Source organism: Camellia sinensis, chromosome 5 (genome assembly GCF_055761805.1).
Source record: "Camellia sinensis isolate YWXY chromosome 5, ASM5576180v1, whole genome shotgun sequence".
In the NCBI taxonomy this organism is placed as follows: domain Eukaryota; kingdom Viridiplantae; phylum Streptophyta; class Magnoliopsida; order Ericales; family Theaceae; genus Camellia; species Camellia sinensis.
This window is the reverse complement of record NC_138965.1, coordinates 190633669-190655716: the sequence shown is the minus strand read 5'-3', so window position 1 is coordinate 190655716 and position 22048 is coordinate 190633669. Positions and strand designations below refer to the sequence as shown.

The window sequence follows — 22048 nt, the reverse complement described above, 5'->3', positions numbered from 1 at the left end:
GAAGTTGCAACTTTACAATGAACAATTAAGGGACGTTAAATTTGATAATAAAGGTGTGATGAGATTACTGAATGGTATTGAGTTAGGTAATAAAAGATGTAACCGTCAATCAGACAAGATCGTGGTTAAGGGTATAAAAATTAATTGGAAATGTTCAATTGAGACAAAATGCTAAAGATGAAGCTGTGGTCCACTACGTATTGTTTTTCATCATAAGTGATAATAGTCCGTCAGATTCCATCCCCATACCTAACAAGATATTTATTAGAGTTAGCGAGGGTAATCCTGAGATCTGGATTATTAATCCTGACCAGTTCGACAGGTTTCGAATGCTAAAGAAAATGAGATTCAAGCGGGTTAGTGGAATGGACAAAGAGTACGTTCGTCACGAAATAGAAGTTGTGGATCGGTTCTTCCCAATTGATGTTTAGACGGGCTACAAAGATATGCTGTTGGGATATGTTGGAAGTATTCAGAAGGGTGCCATATATTTAGTGGTTGCTACTGTTAGTGGAAAAGAATGCAAAATTACGTTAAGGAGTCAAATGTACTTTAAAACTGTTTAGAATTATAAATTTATGTATTTTTATTTGTAATGTTCAGGTGAATGGAGGTGGACGACATAAAAATTAATGTTGTTGAAGATGTTTCAACAAGTGATTTCAGTTGTATTGAACTTGCATTACCTAATTTATTTTCTCAGTTGAGGTTGAGATAGAAACAAAAAAGTATTAAAGTTGATAAAATATTGATAAAATATTTCCCCATTTGCGCACCCAATGCCAGTGGGTTGGTCAGAGTAAATGTGTATGATAGAAGGTTACATGGTAATGAAGTTTACAGGCGTACTTTATTTTTCTCGTGGATTGCCAGTGCAAGTTAGTGTATTATGGGAATAGTTATTGTTCCATTAACGACAAACAGGTGCCATGGATGGTGAAGTATCGACTTGAAAATTCTAATATTAAAAGGGGGATTACGTATTGTAAAATGAAGGGGTATTTGAAGTATTATACTAGTGACATGCCACAAGATTCACAAATGAAGGCCCTATCATCTATTGTTGTGTTATCTAAAAAATATACTAATGATAATGTTGATGTTTGGCACTGTGCTCCGACCAAGGCCATTCCGATCCTGACTCGGACTATGTCTGTGGGTTTACCAGAGAGGCTAAGAGATTTGTTGTTAAGAGGCTTTGAGAAAAGTGGTTCAGTTATTTATGAACGCGAAGGTCGTCTGAGTTTGTCTGAGATTAATGTACGCAGAGGTGGTGATGGTGCTAGGGATGCTGATCCTAGTTCGTAGATTTCAAAGGTTGGTGTTAGAAAAAGAAGAAGTTGATCAGAGAGGATCAGTTGTTATGGACCCTGCTAAATTTTTTGATGTTTTATGAAATGTAATAATCAGTGTAAAAAATAGTGATGTGACTCAAGAGGTAATAGTTGATGGTAAGGGAAATGTAGTAAGTAAATAAAAGTTTGAATGGTTTCATAAATAAAATTAATAAATTTTTTCATTAATCATGACAGTGGATACATTTACATCAAACCATTCTCTTATTTTTGGGAACATTGCATCTAACCAACTACTGTCCTCATTAGTTAATATAATATAAGGAATTCCTTCTCTAATAGTGAGATCTGGTTAGAATTTAACAAATACATGGAAGTCTCTATGGCAACCTACGAAATTCTTCATTAATTTGGTAGGGACTGTCGAGTATTTGATGTCGTCTATGACGTTGTAGACAGCGTCTTGATCGTAGTCCTTGAAGCTTATTCTGCAGGAGAAGTAATTGTGTCGTCTGAGACTTCTGGCCCAAGCGATTTTTCTTGTTCTTAAGGGTCCTTCAAGGTAGAGGGACATTGGGCGGATGGGCGCCGTTCTAGATCCTGTTATTAGAGGAGGAGGAGAGTTCTTCGCCAGTATATAAATTATTGATATTATTTTTGTGTATCCCTAATCTAATTCAGTCATCTTCCCTCCAAACGGAAAGACAACAATTTTGACATAACTCGTATTAGACAAAATTTTGACTTACAGACAAAATATTATTTTCTACCCATTTTTTTAGTTCTTCATTTGAAAAGGAAATAAATTAAAGGGGCTAATATATGGGGGCCTCTCTCGTTTGTAATGATCCTTCAAAAATGTTTTTAATTGGGGATATTTTGTGGCATAATCGATGGGACATCTCTTTTTGCAGAGTGCAAAAAATTGTTCATCCATTTCTACTTCTGCAAGTATTCCCCGCTAGAGTTCATCTCTGTTCTTTGAGGGACTTTTCCCCTTCGATGAAAATTCTCCACATTTTACAAAGTCCCCTCCTTTTTGTATATATTGTCGACTCGTTATTGGAGAATGGAGTTTTTCTATATTTGGATTATAGATCCTCCTATTGGTTCCAATGAGATCGAAAAATCTCAGGTTGGAGATTTGGATCTTCTTTGTACATTGGATCATGGCATGAAGGTGAGGGTTTCTATCTTCGTGGAGCTCCCTTGCGACAAGTATGTAGTATGGCTGACATGCTAGTTAGAGAAGGGATTGGAGGAGTTCCAAGAGTTGTTCTTTTGGACAAGGGCATTGTGGGTAGGTGAGGAAAACATTCTTGGCATAGAAACGGAAAGAGGGTTGGCGAGGCATTTTGTAAAGACAAACAGTGAACTCACACCAGTAGTACAAAGCCTCCCCATTAGTTAAAAAAAACTCGGTGTGAATGGTGTGAATGGTGTGACTGGGGGGACACTGTATTAATATTATCAGCGCCTCCCGCTCCCGCTCCCCCCCGTGCTGATCTGGGCCGTCCATTGTTGTACTTGTGGACACGTGTATGGATGGGGTTAAAAGGAAGTCACACCCGGGCCCATGTGTGAATGGTGTGAGTACTTTTTATTCCTTTGCCGGATAGTGCGATACACGTGTCATGTTTCTGTTGATTTGCGTGGTTGTAAAGTAAAGATTCTTACAGAATGACAGACATAAAGCAAGGGCGGGAAAAGGATTATGTTTTTGAATTATTTTGAACAAGACATCTTCGTCCTTATACGCGGGCCACTTTGGCTATTTATTTGGTACCAAAAAACATTTGATGGCAGAGAGGAATATATTTTTGCAGTGGGATAGCTATTATGGTAAAGTTGTTTTCTGGTACATTATTTCGTCCCTCCTTTTCTGTCTTTCTTTTTTGTTGATTGTATTGGTATATAATGTTTCGTCCCGAGAATTACGAATAGTTCACTCAAATGTGTGCAGAGAGAAATATGTTTTTGCAGTGGCATAGTTATCGTGGTGACGTTGTTTTTGGTACCTTGTTTCGTCCCTTTCTTTATGTAATTCTTTTTTGTTGATTGTATTGGTATACAATGTTGTGCTCTTTATAAGAGTATCCCAAGAATTACGGGCAGTTCACTCAAACGTGTGTAAAACATTTTTTGATGTGGCAAATAGGACTTTGGAAAGAAAGTCAACGGTCAGCTCCGGCGAAGTTTGTTCGTGGGTACGAGGAGCAGAGGGAAAAAATATCAAAGTTAAGGTGTCTAAACAGAAGGGTTAGCAGAAGTAAGAGAATCTGCAAAATTTGTAAGATAAAAGATTTGGAGTGTTTTTGTGAAAACCCGCATTTAATTATTCAAAAAAAATAATAATAAATTAATTAATTAATTAATTAGTTAATTTTATCCATAGTTTATTTGAAATATATATTAGCGTAAAAGTTAGTTTTAAATGAACCCAATTCAATCACTAATAAAGACATTATTAAAAATAATAATTTTGTGGGTGTTCAATATTTGTTATTTATAAATTATTTTAATAAGGATCTAACATGATAATTATTCTTACTAAATAGCTTAATTAAAAATCTTAGTGTATCAAATTTAAGAAACTCACACAAATACACAAATATATACACACACACACACACAAAAAAAAAAAAATCTGCAGATTTCAAGTGGCAGCATGCATGGTGGTATAGAATATAGCCTTTGGAAATTGAAGATTTGATTACATAGAATGAAGAGAAAGAGAAAGAAAGAAAGAAAGAAAAAGAGAAAGAGAGAGATAGAGTGAGAGAGAGGAGAGGTGCTCAGCAATGCATTGTATATATATACATGCATGCTTGCATTTGGTGAAAAGGGGAAGAAAAGGGGGAAAAAAAAAAATTTGCCAAGTTGAGGAAGAGGATAAGAGGAAGAGGAGATTAAGAAGGATATATATTTTCTACCATTTCATCGTTCCATTTCAATCCTACAATTAAGTAAAAAAACCCTCTCAACCCTCTCATTTTTTTTTAATTGTTGAAATTTTCAGATTATATTCATATGTTAAATGACTGACTTATAGATAGAAATTTTTGTGTATATGTATGTAAGTTTTGTGATGTGTATATCAAATATTTAAAAATATTGATAGTCTTAAAATCATGATATTATTGTGGAAATAGGTTTGCATGTGTAGTTTATACCATTAAAGAGATGATTGAAAATTTTATTTAGTCCTTCAATCTGCCAGAAAGTTGTATGAATTTTTAGATAATTTTATACTCAAAATTTTGAGATAATTTCTGCTACAAATTTGTTTATAATGATGTCTACTTTATTCATGAATTTTTGCAACAATTATTGAGTTTTTTACGAATTTATACAGATTTTAAACCAAATTTGGAGCTATAGGCAGATTTTACTATGTACTTGAAAAATCATTAAAAATTTTATGTTAAACCAAATCTAGTAATTTCTAAACAAAAAATGAAATTTGAGAAGTCTAGTTTCATAATAAAATTTTAGATTATGGAATTGATTTATAAATTTAAGTATGGAATTAATTTAAGAAAATGTGATAAATCTGTGTCATAAACTTTCTTGGAATTTTTAAGAATTATTTATAATTTATTTTTGGAAAATGCTTTCTGAAAAATGACCATAAAATGTTTATTGAGTATTCTGTAGATTTATATGAATTTTAGAGTTGTATAAGTAATTTATTTATAATTTATTTGCGAGATATACATTCTGAAAATTTTGGCAAATTCATGAGGAATCAAAAATTTTCTCTTCAATTGTTTATTTGGATTAAAATTTAATATTGCACTAGTCTAATATTATAGATTAAAAATCCATGCATGTGTGTGATTATGACTTATTTCTTTTTGGTATCTACATTATTATTTCATACCATGGTTTAAATTAATTGTTTATTTAAATTTTGTACATTGATTTATTTTTGTGTGACATGTGTAATATTTTATGTTGGGAATTTTAATGAGTTGGTACAACATTATTGGTGAATAAAAATTTGAATTATTTGTGATTAATATAAAAACTAACTGAAACGATTAACAGCATATACAAAGTTAACAATTGACGGTTAATACCAGTTGCTCAGGGTGAGTCTTGGTTTTAAAGAGTGTACGAAATTAAGGGTTGACGGTTAATACCGGTTGTTCAAGGTGAGCCCTAATTTTGAGAATTCTCACGTAAATTGTGTCACGAAACCCTAAGATGGCTTGAGACTTATTTGAACCCTTTTCAATATTCGATTTTGGAATAAGGATGAATGTGCAGTTGGCACACAGGGAGGTTACGTACCCCTGGCAGACCGTTTCCTTGGGGCAGACCACAGATGCCACTACTTGGGTACAAAACTCCGGACGTGGGCATCCCTGGTAGTTACGGTTGGTAACACTTGAATATTTGACCAAGAGGGGGTTTTCAAATTAACCGTTGCCATGCTTAGTGGTTGGTAAGTTAAATCTTTTTGGTGAGATTTCGAGTGTCACCTAATTTATTAGAATTATTGAAATTATTTTAATGGTTGTAATTTATGTTTACAATTATATTGTTATCTCATGTTTATAATCTCATTATTTTTCTTTTAAAAAGAACGGTAGGTTGATTATATTTTCTTACTATGTTACAAAACTCATGGCATATATTTTTGTTGCCCTGCTGTTTTATGTGAGGTTTTGGCGAGGAAATAATTGAAGTTGAAATGGAGTTAATGCTAACGTAAAGCCTTGGCTAACTTGAAACCCTAATTAGAGTTGAATAAATTTTATTATTTTATATAATAGCTATTAAGGACTTTATAATTTCATTTGATGTTGTATTTGGATAATTTTAAGTTTTTATTTATTGTTGTTTGAACCTTTGATTATGTACGAGAGTTGGAATGTCCAATTAAGATGTCAACTTTTTGATTTATTAAGTCATTTTGTTTATTTAATTTCCCTTGATGTTCTCAAAATTTGGGGCATCACAATTTGGTATCAAAGCTTTAGGTTAGAATACCTAGGGACGGTGCGAAGAGGTTTAACCTCAATTGAGGAGTAATGTCATGTGTTAGAAGTAATAGAATTATGTGACTCATAGTTTATGTGAGCTTTATGCTAATCATAGTAACTATCCTTGTTTGATCCTAACTGTACCTCTAGCTTGATGCCAAAATTGTTGAATGTAAAATCATCGCTTCTGTATCTTGATTGAACCTTTCCAATTCAGAAAAGTATTGCGTTAAGATGATCAATTGGCAAATTTTAATCCTTGATTATAGTATTTTGTATATTGTTCTCTTGAAAACCAGTTGTACTCTTTTAATCCTTATAGGGTGAAGAATCTTAGATTTTTGGTTTGAAATGTGTATGGCCAAACACAATTTCAATTCAAATATCTAGTTTGGTCACCAGCTCTATAAACTTAACCCTATTAAAAGTTCAAAATCATCATGTCATCCGACTGTACCGTCTGTTCAAATTCCATTTGAATTCTTATGCTAATTATGCTATTGTCGTAGCCACGTCATACTCTTTTTTCTTTACTATAACTATGTGAATCTTGGGATTAGAGCTTGAACGATTAGAAACACCTATGAGTGTAGCTTCACTGCTAGGAGGTCAAACTCGAGTAGGTCTTGTATGCAAATCATGTGAACTAGGAGTCTCCAGTTTGCGTTTAACTTACGACCTACGAGTCATGAAAATGTCAGACTTTGACGTTATCCTAGGAATGGACTAGTTATCAGCCCATAGAGCCACCATTAATTTCTATCGGAAGATGATGACTGCTTATTCTCATGACGGAACACGATTCCAATTTAAAAGGGATAGACAAGATTCCCTATCACTGACACTTGGAAAGTCAAAGTGGCCTAATCACCTAGTTGGGTGGCTAGCCAGCTTAGTTTTGGAAGATAAGGATCGTATAGAACTAGGGCTACCTCGTGTGGTGTGCCAGTATGCTAGTGTATTCCAAGTCTGAAGGAGACTATGAACAACATTTAAGAATAGTACTTCAAACTTTGAGAGAGAACCAACTGTATGCTAAGGCTAGTAAATGTGAGTTCTGGATGGAGGAAGTAAAGTGTTTGGGTCACGTGGTATCTAAAAAGGGAATATCAGTAGACCCAACTTAAGTAGAACTAGTGACAGAATGGAAGCAACCTGAGAACACATTAGAGATTCGCAGTTTCTTAGGATTGGCCTGTTACTATCGAAGATTCATTCAAGACTTCTCAAAATTGGCATTTGACTAAAAAGGGGGTAAAGTTTGAATGGAACGAGTCTTGTGAAAATTCATTCCAAGAACTCAAGAAAAGATTGACGAGTGCCCCTATTCTCATAGTACCAGAACATGATGTTAGGTACAATGTGTATTGTGATGCTTCCAAAGAAGGTCTGAGGTGCGTATTAATGCAAAAATGGCAAGGTGGTGGCATATAGATCAAGGCAATTAAAGAACATGAAAAGAATTATCCCACCCATGACTTGGAGTTAGCAGCTATAGTTCACACACTCAAAATTTGGAGACACTACCTGTATGGTGAAAAGTTTAAGATATTCACTAATCACAAAATCTTGAAGTATCTGTTCACCCAAAGGGATCTGAACATACGTCAGAGACGTTGGATGAAGTATCTCAAGGATTACCAATTTACCATTTCCTATCATCCCGGCAAGGCTAACGTGTTGACAGATGCGCTAACTCGCAAGAATAGAGGGATTGTTGCTAGTTTAGCACTTAGAGAATGGAATATGATTGGAACGCTCAATAAATTTGGGGTACAAATGAGGGTTCAAGATGAAAAGGCTTACCTTAGTGCTCAGATTGCTATGTCTAAAATTTTGAGCGAGATATTGGAATCACAAAAGTACGATCATGAGGTAGCATTCATCAAGGCACAAATGGAATCTAGTGAAACCATGCCTGGTTGGGAAATTCACACTGATGAGGGTTTGAGATATTAAGATCGAATGTTCGTGCCAAGCAACACCTCGCTAAGGGAAAAGGTACTCAAGAAATTCCACCGTTCAACATTCGCAGTACATCTGGGAGGTACTAAGATTTACAAAGACTTAAAACGCCAATATTAGTGGGGCAGAATGAAAAAGGATGTTGCGAAGTTTGTGTCTTAGTGCCTGACATATCAACAAGTAAAGGCTGAACATCAAAGACTGGCAGGAACACTTCAACCCTTACCATTCCTGAAGTGGAAATGGGAACACATAACCATGGATTTCGTGACGGGTTTTGCCTCGGTCACCACAGGGACATGACGACATGTAGGTAGTAGTAGATTGACTAACTAAAACAGCCCGATTCTTACCTGTTGGGTCATCAGATACGTTGGATTCACTCAGTAGATTGTTCATCAAAGAAGTGATCAGGTTACATGGAGTACCAATTAGCATCGTGTATGATCGTGATCCTCGATTCACTTCTCAATTTTGGCAGAGCTTGCAGAAGGCAATGAGAACGAACCTATGCTTTAGCATGCATTTTACCCACAAATCGATGGGCAGTCTGCAAGGACGATACAAACCTTGGAGGATATGCTTCGAGCTTGCGTTATGGATTTTAAGGGAAGTTGGGAGAAACACCTACCTCTCATTAAGTTCGCTTACAACAATAGTTTCTAGGCCAGTATTGGAATGGCACCGTATGAAGCACTTTATGGACGACCTTGTCGGTCACAAGTCTGTTGGACTGAAGTAGGAGAAGCACCTCTTTTAGGACCAGAGTTGGTTCAAGAAACTACCGAGAAGGTGAAATTAATTAGACAAAGACTTAAGACGGCTCAGAGTAGGCAGCAAAGCTATGTAGATCAAAGGAGAAGACATTTAGCATTTTAAGTTGGAGATCATGTGTTTCTGAAAATACAACCTCGTCGAGGAGTTATTCGTTTCGGAAAGAAGGGAAAGTTGCCACCTTGCTTCATTGGGCCTTTCGAAATTTTGGACAAAATAGGAGAAGTGACGTATCGTTTGGCTCTACCACCTCAGTTGGCTGGAGTACATAATGTTTTCCACATCTCTATGCTACGAAAATGCGAGCCACACACTTCTCACATCATCAATTGGGAGGAAATTAATCTTGATAAAGATGTGACATTTGAAGAAAAGCCTGTCAAAATTTTGGATCGTCGCGAGAAGAAATTACGAGGTAAAACTATATCGTTGGCTCGAGTTCTCTGGAGACATCGTGGGACGGAAGAGTCAATGTGGGAATGAGAAGATATGATACGTGCCAATTATCCTCAGTTTTTTGAGTCTAAAGGTACAAATTAATTTCGAGGACAAATTTTTTTTTTTAGGAGGGTAGATTGTGAAAACCCGCATTTAATTATTCAAAAAAATAATAATAATAAATTAATTAATTAATTTTATCTATAGTTTATTTGAAATATATATTAGTGCAAAATTTAGTTTTAAATTAACCTAATTCAATCACTAACAAAGACATTATTAAAAATAATAATTTTATGGGTGTTCAATATATGTTGTTTATAAATTATTTTAATAAGGATCCAACATGATAATTATTCTTGCTGAATAGCTTAGCTAAAAATCTTAGTGTATCAAATTTAAGAAACCCACATAAATACACAAATATACACACACACACACACGCACACACACAAAAAATCGGCAGATTTCAAGTGGCAGCATTGCCACTTGGTTGCATGCATGGTGGTATAGAATATAGCCTTTGGAAATTGAAGATTTGATTACATAGAATGAAGAGAAAAAGAAAGAAAGAAAGAAAGAAAGAGAGAGAGAGAGAGAGAGAAAGAGTTAGAGAGAGGGGGGTGCTGAGCAATGCATTGTATATATATACATGCATGCTTGCATTTGGTGAAAAAGGGAAGAAAATGACATCTAGGAAAAAAAAAATTAAAAATCTGCCAAGTTGAGTAAGAGGATAAGAGGAGGAGGAGATTAAGAAGGATATATATTTTCTACCATTTTATCATTCCATTTCAATCCTACAATTAAGTAAAAAAACCCTCTCAACCCTCTCATTTTTTTTAATTGTTGAAATTTTTAGATTATATTCATATGATAAATGACTAACTTATAAATAGAAATTTTTATATATATGTATGTAAATTTTGTGATGTGTATATCAAATATTTGAAAATATTGATAGTCTTAAAGTCATGGTATTATTGTGGAAATAGGCTAGCATGTGTAGTTTATACCATTAAAGAGATGATTGAAAATTTTATTTGGTCATTGAATCTGCCAGAAAGTTGTATGAATTTTTAGACAATTTTATACTCAAAATTTTGAGATGATTTCTGCTACAAAGTTGTTTATAATGATGTCTAATTCAACCTTGAATTTTTTCAACAATTATTGACTTTTGTACGAATTTATATAGATTTTTAACCAAATCTAGAGCTATAGGCAGATTTTACTATGTGTTTGAAAAATCATTAAAAATTTTATATTAAACCAAATCTAGTAATTTCTAAACAAGAAATGAAATTTGAGAAATCTAGTTTCATAATAAATTTTTATATTATGGAATTGATTTATAAATTTAAGTATGGAATTAATTTAAGAAAATATGATAAATCTGTGTCATAAACTTTCTTGGAATTTTTAAGAATTATTTATAATTTATTTTTGGAAAATGATATCTGAAAAATGACCATAAAATGTTTATTGAGTATTTTGTAGATTTATATGAATTTTAGAGTTGTATAAGTAATTTATTTATAATTTATTTGCGAGATATACATTCTGAAAATTTTGGCAAATTCATGAGGAATCAAAACTTTTCTCTTCAATTGTTTATTTGGATTAAAATTTAATATCGCACTAGTCTAATCTTATAGATTAAAAATCCATGCATATGTGTGATTATGACTTATTTCTTTTTGTTATCTACATTATTATTTCATACCATGGTTTAAATTAATTGTTTATTTAAATTTTGTATATTGATTTATTTTTGTGTGACATGTGTAATATTTTTTGTTGAGAATTTTAATGAGTTGGTACAACATTATTGGTGAATAAAAATTTGAATTATTTGTGATTAATATAAAACTAATTGAAATGGTTAACGACATATACAAAGTTAACAATTGATGGTTAATACCAGTTGTTCAGGGTGAGTCTTGGTTTTAAAGAGTGTACAAAATTAAGGGTTGATGGTTAATATCGGTTGTTCAAGGTGAGCCCTGATTTTGAGAATTCTCACGTAAATTATGTCGCGAAACCCTAAGATGGCTTGAGACTTATTTGAACCCTTTTCGGTATTCAATTTTGGAATAAATGTGGATGTGCAGGTGGCACACAGGTATGTTACGTAACCCCGGCAGACCGTTTCCTTGGAGCAGACCACGAATGCCATTACTTGGGTATATAACTCCGGACGTGGGCATCCCTAGTAGTTACAGTTGGTAACACTTGAATATTTGACCAATGAAGGGTTTCAAATTAACCGTTGTCATGTTTAGTGGTTGGTAAGTTAAATCTCTTTGGTGAGATTTCAAGTGTCACCTAATTTATTAGAATTGTTGAAATTATTTTAATGGTTGTAATTTATATTTACAATTATATTGTTATCTCTATAATCTTATTATTTTTCTCTTAAAAAAAACAGTAGGTTGGTTATGTTTTCTTACTGTGTTGCAAAACTCATGGCATATATTTTTGTTGCCCTGACGTTTTATGCCAGGTTTTGGCGAGGAAATAATTGAAGCTGAAATAGAGTTGACGCTAACGTAGAGCCTTGGCTAACTTGAAACCCTGATTAGAATCGAATAAATTTTATTATTTTATATAATAGCTATTAAGGACTTTATAATTTCATTTGATATTGTATTTAGATAATTTTAAGTTTTTATTTATTGTTGTTTGAACCTTTGATTATGTACAAGAGTTGGAATGTCCAATTAAGATGTCAATTTTTTAATTTATTAAGTCATTTTGTTTATTTAATTTCTCTTGATGTTCCAAAAATTTGGGGCATCACAGTTTTATCAAAAATGAAAGGAGTAATGAACAGCCAGTATCGGACTCCCATTGCGTATCGGAGGTCAAGGACACCGGCGGCCAGTGGATATAAGCGTAGTTACTATGGTCATGTACTTTTTAAGGCGGCGTACGTTCGCAGACAATACATTTAGAATATTTCCCGATATATTAAGAAGACTAAGAGGGGAGTAAGGAGGTTACAATTTTACGATGAACAATTAAGGGACGTTAAATTTGATAATAAAGGTGTAGCAAGATTACTTAATGGTATTGAGTTGGGTAATAAAAGATGTGACCGTCAATCAGACAAGATCGTGGTTAAGGGTATAAAATTAATTAGGAATGTTCAATTGGGACAAAATGCTAAAGACGAAGTTGTGGTCCACAACGTATTGTTTTTCGTCATAAGTGATAATAGTCCGTCAGATTCCGTTCCCACACCTAACAAGATATATATTGGAGTTGGCAAGGGTAATCCTGAGATCTGGATTGTTGATCCTGACCAATCCGACAGGTTTCAGATGCTAAAGAAAATGAGATTCTAGTTGGTTGGTGGAAAGGATAAAGAGTACGTTCGTCACGAGATAGAAGTTGTGAACCAATTCTTCCCAGTTGATGTTTGGACGGACCACAAAGATAGGCTATTGGGAAACGTTGGCAGTATTCAGAAGGGTGCTATATATATAGTGGCTGCTACTGTTAGTAGAAAATAATGCAAAATTACGTTAAGGAGTCCAATGTACTTTAAAACTGTTTAGAATTATAAATTTATGTATTCTTATTTGTAATGTTCAGGTGAATGGAGGTGGACGATATAAAAATCGGTGTTATTGAAGATGTTTCAACAAGGGATTTCAGTTGCATTGAAATTGCGTTGTCTAATTTATTTTCTCAGTTGAGGTTGAGATACAAACAAAAGAATATTAAAGTTGATAAAATATTGATAAAAAATTTCTCCCTTTGCGCACTCAGTGCCAGTAAATTGGTCAGAATAAGACCTCATTTAACAAGAACTTAGATAATAATAACAGTTTACGGGCATACTTTATTTAATAATGACTCAATTTTAAAAAAGGTTAGTCTGGATATTATCTTAAATTACTGATCCAACCCAATTCATTAACAACTAAGCTATTTATTGCTCATATAATTCGACACATCTTTTCCCCTTAGTTACAAGCTATCACAAACAAAACATTAGACCACTCAGACAGACATGTCATGCGTCCCACATTAAAAAACATGAATGAACTTTCAATTTTGCATTCATGACACTCTTCCCAACTACCATTGAAATGAGGTTTTCTAATCTTTGAAATATGGGCTGGAAATGTAGCCCTTCATATTGGTTGAGACGAAATCTCAGATATTTTTTGTTAAATATATATATATATATATATATATATATATATATATATATATATATATATAATGATTTTGAGAAAATCACACAATTAATCTTGTCAGAAATAACGATATGAAGTGTATGTGTGAAAAAAGAAAGATTATGATATACACTTTTTGAGAGTGTGTATCATATGTACCTTTTAATTATAGAAGAAAATATAATTTTATTTTTTTTTGAATCATAATTAAAATAAAATAAAGTCATAACTAAATACAAAAAAATTATAACCAAATACCTTAAAATAATGTCGTCACTAAAGAAGAAAATTAATTATAACTAAAGAAAAAAATAATATAATTAAAAGTGTATATAGTATGATAAATGGGTATATATAATAGAATTTTCCGTGTGAAAATGAGGATAATAAGTGCATTAAGATGTACAAAGATATTATAGATACATGAGGAATGTATTGAGATTACACGTATTTTGACATTTTTATTGACAACCCTTAGCAAGAACCTCATTTTAATAAAAGTCTTGTAAATTGAGTCAATCTTTTTAATTTTGTTTTATGAAATCAGATTTTTTTTTATATCTTATTTTAATATAAATCTCCTAAATTGAGTCATTTTTTAAATTTTGTTTTAAGAAATTATCTTAATCTTCAAGGTCAGTAATCTTGAAGAAGGCAATGCCGAAAACGTGGCTTACAAAAAAAAAAAATGTGAAGCATCTTTTGGATGAATTATTAATCTAACTTGCCGTGTTGTCTGTTTACCCTTTTCTTCATTTCACACTCCCTAGTGACTTTGATGCAAATAATAATGTCAATGATACAGTTGAAGAACTTTGTCCACACTTTAGGGGTAGTTTGTGTATAATTTATTTTTGACTTTTAATTATTACAAAAAGATGTATAAAAAAAATAAATAGAGATGTGATATGACAGAAATAAACCAATAAACAAATAAACAATTTATTTAAGTGGTACCTAAACCACCTCTTAGTTCCAATTGACAAAGTTAAAAGAGAAATGTTATTTTGACATTATTATCTATCTGCAACAACATTGTTTCCTTAGACTTTTTCAAATTGTATCCCTTCATATCATGGGATTGGATTCAATTTTTCACTAGTTTTTAAATAAGTTTTTCTTTCTAGGATTATTAGTATTTCTCAACTAACATTAATTTTTAAGATTCTTTAGGTAAAAGTTGTTAGGCAATTCCAAAATATCGTATGATATTGTTTACATAATGTTTTTAACAAGTGAGAAATTGCAGGACATTAAGTAGGCCATTTATTTATTTATTATTATCTCAAAGTTACCTAACAAATGTAGGTAAGTATTCTCCCCGTCAAAAAAGTGTTTCGCTACTTTATTAGTTGAGGAGAGCTTATATTTACACAACATTATATCTCTACACACCATTTTAAGATTACGCGTTTTCCTAAAATTCAAAATTTTCATTTTGTATCATTATGTTGTCTATAATCACAAATATTCTCATCTCTAACTAGGGAGGGATAGAATATTGACTCAAACCCAAGGTAATTAGGCATACGGCCCAAAAGGAAGAGAAGGCACAGATAGATCTTTCAAGAGGCCCATTAGAGATAGCTAGCGGTAAGATGGCCCGTGGCTAAGAGAGTAAGAAGCAATGAAAAGTAAAGATCTCCTTCTAGAAGGAGATTCGCAGAATGTAAGAGGCGCGTCGGATTCATCTTCATCCAACAATAGAAATATCAAGACAGTAAAAGCAGGAGTATAGATCAGGCTTACTACATGGTAAGCCCGTCCGATCAACCTGATCCAATGAACACAACGCTTGGCAAGTTAACCACTAACATCTGACATAATCTAAATCATCCATAGGAGGATGATCCAACAATCAAAGGCAAAGGCAACTTGACCACTTTGCCAACTAGAGCCAAGAACACGCAAAACTCTCGGATTAAACATTGATCCAACAGATGGAATTCAAGTTAGGAAAACTATAAAAGGCAAAACAGGTGAAGCAAAGAAAATAGACCAGAGGTAATCCAAGAACCCTTTTTTAAAATACAATATTCATAGCTAAATAGTATTTTGACTTGACCGTCTGAGGGTCCTCTCGACCAATCTTGGTCAGGGGTGATTATTGACATTTTGGTTTCTCTTGACTGAGTAAAGAAAGGGACACGTCTTCTCGCTTTTCCTGTGGAGAAGAATTCTACCTTCCACACTAACCTTTCATTATCCTTTTACACCCCTAAATCCTAATTTCACAGCTACTACTGCCACCACTAGGAATTATCGTAGCCACTACCTCTAACCTCCTTGGTCCTCTTTACCATTGCAATCTATCCCCTTTAGGTCCTTATCACCATGACCCAACCACCTTTCATGATCACCAACACCGAAACCCATCACCATCATGACTTAGGTCCTTGGGACCTAGCTACCTCCTACCACCACTCCAACCTACATATACCATAGCGACCATACTTTCACCCTCTCCACTTTTAGATCTAGGGTTTTCAGTGGGAATAAGAAGAAATCGGCGTAATGGTTTGTAGGCAAGGACTATTTAGGGGTTTTTTGACAAGAAAAGGATTTTTTTTTTTTTTTTTTAAAAAAAAAAGAAAAGAAAACAACAACAACAACAACAACAATGGATCAATTCACAAAGGATGGAGCAAGGCTTTCGTAGTGCTCAAGATAAGAAAAAAGGGATTGTAGTGGTTCTCAACATAGCAAGAAAAGGGTAGACAGGGAATGGCAAGGGTGGAGAATGTTGTTGTAGAAATAGTGGAGAGACGGGGGCATTAGAGACGAGAGGTGGCGGCTTTGCTGGCAAAGTAGCCACAGTATATGTGGATGGTAGTGGGAAGGATATGAATTAGTAGAAAAATTATTGATTTCAAATTTTTGCTTTGGGCCTTTTTTATTTATTTATTTATTTATTTTTTGCAATTTTATGTGAAGATAAAATTTTGGAAAAAAAAAATACAAAAGGACGGGTCTTAAGAGACATTTTTTTTTTTTTGGTATAAATAAGAGCATTTTTTATTGAGAGCACAATGTGAAAATTGACCTATAAGTATTGAATTATTACACCCTTTTTAGGTGGTAGTGAGTTTTGACTTTCTTTTTCCTTTCTTTTTTGAAACACCAAAAACAAAACTAAAAACTAGTGGAATAGAAAAATTAATTAAAAAAGAAAACTAGTAAAAAGCTTAATTCAAAGTCATTAGCAAGCTCTGTTTGAACTAGGTTAACGTTAATTAAAACGGAAAACTAGTGAAAAGCTTAATCCAAAGAGATTGGCAAACTCTGTTTGAATTAGGCTAATATTATCTTTGCATCCTTCTTTTGCAACTATTGTTTTTTATTAGGTGAATTACACTAATTGTCTCTTTAGTTTGTAACTTATATCACTTTGATCTTTGACTTTTCAATTGTGGCACATTTGATCCTGAATTTTGAATCTTGTTCCAAATAAGGACAATTGAACATATCATTAGATTTTTCAAGGGTAAAATCATCAATTTGGTCAAATATAAACTAATTTGATAAAAATAAATGTCAAACAAATATTTTTAAATTTTTAAAAATTATTTCTACCCACTAAAAATAAAATTATGTAAAATTGATAAATCTTATAGACATTTATTTATTTTTTTTACCAAATTAATTTTTATTATGTGTTTGGATGATGATCATGTAAAATTAATTTTAAAAAATTTATCATGTAATTTTTATTAATTTTTATCAATTTTACATAATTTTATCATTGGTAGATAAATAATTTTTAAATTGTTAGAAATATTTTTTTAATATTTATTTTTTTTAAATTAGTTTATATTTTATTAAATTGACGATTTTGCCCTTGAAATTAAACAATGGTATTTTTAATTGTCTTTATTTGGAACAAGATTTAAAATTCAAGATCAAATGTGTCACAATTAAAAAGTCAATGACTAAAATAACACGAATCCCAAATTATAAAAACTATTTATATAATTTACCTTTTTTTATTTTTTTTAGGAAACTTCTTTGTTCTGTACCATCTCTTTCACATAATTGCCAAAACAAAAGCAAGTGCACTTGCTAATATTTTTTTGTTGAGCTTGCAATAATTGCCAAAACAAAAAAGTAGGTGCATCAATTAAGCTGTACATGTGCGTTCAAAAGAAGTTAAGCTATATATGCAGGGGTGTTTGTTTCAGCTTTTCAGAGTTAATTTATGATTTTTAGCTTTGAAAAAATTATTTTGAATTGTTTGGTTAAACTTATTTCAAACAACTTCTGATTCTAACAGTTTATTTTAACTCAAAAAAGCTGATTCTGAGAAGCTGCTCACCCCTTACTTCTGATTATCAGTTTCTGCTGTGAACATGTTAATTTATGGTTATACTCTTAAATTTTTTTATTTTTTATTTTTTTAAAAATAAAAAAAGACTCAAATAGACTATAGATTATTATTATTATTATTTTTATGAGAAATATAGACAAACAAAAAATAAAAATTAATTGAAAAAGTTATTTCACAGCTTATTTAACAAACACTACTCAGCAACTTAAATCTATAATTCAATAGATACACCAAACAGATTAACAACTTCTGATTAAAGTCATAATTTATAATCTGTTAAGTTATAATCTATAAGCTGTTTTAACAGCTACACCAAACGGGGCGCAATATCCATTATCTATTTTGTTTGCTGCGCTTAATAATTAACTTGCAAAAAAACAAAAAATAAAAATTGTCAAGCAAAATACAAAGATTTAGAAGTTAATAAATATAAATTACCATGAATTGAACAAGTATTTACAAAATACAAACAGTATCGTCCACTAATATTACATAAAACTTATTTCTGGACTGTTTTGCCCTTTTTACAATAAAAATAAAAATAAAGATTAATTACACTATGTCTCTTCAACTATTAGCGAATATCATTTTAACACTACTTATTTATGAACCGGTATATTTTAGCATCCTTAATTATAAAAATGTATCACCTTTTGCTCTTTTAAGCTATCTTCAAAAAGGATATATTTATACGAGCTCATAAATAAAGTAGTTAATTTAATATTTACTAATAGTTAAGGGAGTTTTGGTGCAATTAACCACTATATTGATGACTACTGCCTATCGTCGTCAGAGACTATAACGGCGTCAGCATCAAACCAGGTATCTCCGTCAGATTCCGTCAGATCCTCCAATGGCGTATTGACTCTCCTCAAATCGCCAACCGTCAACTTCCTGGACACGTCATCCACAACATACACCTTCTCCACGCCGCCGGAATCGATACCCACAACCCTGCCCCGCCGCGGCCGCGACTCCGTGTAAATCGCCGGAATCTGACCCACCACCCTCGTGTCATACAAACCCAACAAAACATTGCCTTTGTTATTCGATCCTGACAAAATCACCTCCGCCGGAGAAGACATAGCAACCGCCGGAATCTGACATCTCATCCCGGAAAACGAGTTGATTTTTACATCTCTGTTCAGATCCCAAATCGACACTACACTCTCCGACAAGTCTTCTTCTTCAAATTCAAACCCTAACCCTAGACTATCCCACAGCTTCACAACGCTCTTCTTACCGTGTGTTAAGTCCGGCCACGAGAACCAATCCCCGCATCCTCGGCTCCCCCGCCGCCGGAGACTGAAATTACGGCGATAAAAACTCGAACCCGCGACGCGAAAATCTTTATCGACTGGAAATCGATCGTGAGACGACGTCGTAGGGGGAACGTAGTCTTCGTCATCGTCCGATGAAGCTGACGAGGAGCTCTCGTCTTCGTCTTCATCGTCTTCAAGCTGGTGGGTTGGAGATGTTGAAGAGGCTAATTTATGTTTATAGAATCTGAGAATTAATAGCTTAATTTGGATGATTATGCCGGTGAAAGTAGCGACCAATGCGAGAATCAAAGCACCCCATTTGCAGAAACTGTACAGTTGGGGAACTTTTGTAATACCGGAAATTGATAATATTCGAGAATAGAGAGATGGATTTTGGAGACAGTTCATGCTTTCAAAATCACAAGTAATGATGTTGAGCTCTGTAGTCTCCATATCTTCTGAGCAAACAACAGTTGAATAAAACTCAGATCAAACTGTAATCAACAAACTCTCTCTCTCTCTCTCTCTCTCTCTCTCTCTATCTAAATCAGAATATGAAATCACAATTTGTTTGTTGATGTGAATTGGAAGGATTAATTTGAGAGGAGAGATGGGGGGGATTTATAGGGGTGGTATGAGAAGGAGAGGAGAGAGAATAAAATTAAAATTAATATTAAATTCTTGGTCTGACGTGATTCTCTTCCATAAAAGGGAGTTTGAATCCACGTCAGGAATGGCAGCAAACGAGAAATTATCTTTTAAAATATATATATATATATATATATCAAAAATATTTCATACCTCCTTTTTTTCCCATTCCTTTGACCCACTCTCTCTCTTATTGGTTACATTTTTTTTTACTTTTTTCTTTTTTTCCTGTTCCTCCAATCACCACCCGCCACGTGTCTGTGGGGTTGTGAGGGTGGTGATTAGAGGGGGTCTCTATCATGACTCATATATATCAAAGAATAAAGGTTGAGACTCCCTTGACCTCCTTTAATTTTGATTGGTCAACTTTTTTTTTTTTTTTTTTTTTCTTCTCATCCAATCCCCAACCTTCATGTGTGTGAGGGGTTTGTGGGGGTGAGTGTTTTAAGGGGGTCTAAATCAATGCCTTATATCAAAAATGTTTCATACCCCCTTTTCCCCCACCCCTTTGACCCCCTCTCTCTTATTGGTTACATTTTCTTTTACTTTTTTCTTTTTTTCCTGTTCCTCCAATCACCACTCACCACGTGTGTGTGGGGGGTTGTGGGGGTGGTGATTAGAGGGGGTCTCTATCATGACTCATATATATCAAAAATGTTTCAGACCCTCTTTTCCCCCACCCCTTTGACCCCCTTTCTCTCTTATTGGTTACATTTTCTTTTACTTTTTTCTTTTTTTCCTGTTCCTCCAATCACCACCCGCCACGTGTCTGTGGGGGTTGTGGGGGTGGTGATCAGAGGGGGTCTCTATTATGACTCATATATATAAAAAATGTTTCATACCCCCTTTTCCCCACCCCTTTGACCCCCTCTCTCTCTTATTGGTTACATTTTCTTTTACTTTTTCTTTTTTTCCTGTTCCTCCAATCACCACCCGCCACGTGTCTGTGGGAGTTGTGGGGGTGGTGATTAGAAGGGGTCTCTATTATGACTCTCTATATATATATTATGGTTTCGTTTGGGAAGTGGATTAGTTTTTTAGCTTTTTGACTTTTTTGACTATTTTAGCCTGAGTTAAAAAATTTGGTTTGGGAATGACCTTTTAGTTTTTTGAATTTTTTGATTTTTTTTGTGAAAAAATAATGTAATGATTATGAATTGGATGTGATGTTTTATTTTTTATGGCTAAAATAACTTATTTTATTTTTTGTGACTAAAATAACTAAAAGAATCCCAAATCCATCTTCCCAAACGGAGCCTATAACTCATAATTTTTTTACTAAATAAATGATTAAATGTCTGTAAAATTCATAAAATTACGGATCTCATATCTATATCTATATGAAGCATTTGATTATTTATTTAATAAAAAATTTGATATTTTTAACATTACTCTTTAAAAAAAATTATGTTTTTTAAAATTTATTGGTTGTTTTACATAGAAAAAATTAAAAAATAATAGATATATCATTGATAAAATTATTAAAATATATCAGGTACGATATGAGATTGAATAATGTGATAATTTTTCTACAACAAACCCTTTTTAAGAAAATTGGAGATTGGGATTGCTGAGTAAGCAAAAGAAGAGTTCGCATGGATGAGTCAGCACTTCTGGGTGCGTTTTATTTTTAAGCCACGTAGCCTCCGTTTTGAAAGTAGATTAATTTTTTTTGACTTCTTAATTTTTTTAATTATTTTAATTTAACTTAAAAAGTTTGGTTTAAAAAGAGTTTTTTGACTTTTTAATTTTTTTTTAGTGAGAGGAGATTGTAATAATTATGAGTTAGATGTGATTTTTATTTGTTATAAATAAAATAGTCTATTTTATCTTTTGTGACTATTTTAGTCATAAATCAACTTGCCAAACAACACGTTGTGTGTTATGGAACATGTGGTCCCAGTTTGCTGTTAATATTCATTTGAAATATAATATATAAGGTCATTTTTTATATTTATTTTTAGAATGTTATTTTTAATATATTATTATTATTATTATTATTATTATTATTATTATTAATATTTTAATTGATTATATTTTAAAATTTAATTTAATTTTTAATCTTGAATAATAATATTCTATTTATTATAAATATTATTACCTTATTGTCTAGTAATAAATCTTTTTTTTATGTGTGTTTGTGACAGTTGAGTTATTGATA

At 32.9% G+C, this 22048-nt stretch overlaps 1 protein-coding gene across 1 annotated transcript; it reads right to left on the bottom strand.

Annotated features, from left to right (window-relative positions):
- Window positions 1-18389: 18389 nt before the first annotated feature.
- On the bottom strand, window positions 18390-19944 carry LOC114272261 (uncharacterized). The gene has a single exon (XM_028213911.2). The coding sequence runs from the start codon at window positions 19690-19692 to the stop codon at window positions 18751-18753; it is 942 nt and encodes a 313-aa protein (XP_028069712.2). The 5' UTR covers window positions 19693-19944; the 3' UTR covers window positions 18390-18750.
- Window positions 19945-22048: the final 2104 nt, after the last annotated feature.

What these genes read in the sequence shown, in the direction of transcription:
- LOC114272261 (XM_028213911.2), bottom strand. Translation starts at nt 19,692, where the DNA reads ATGGAGACTACAGAGCTCAACATCATTACTTGTGATTTTGAAAGCATG.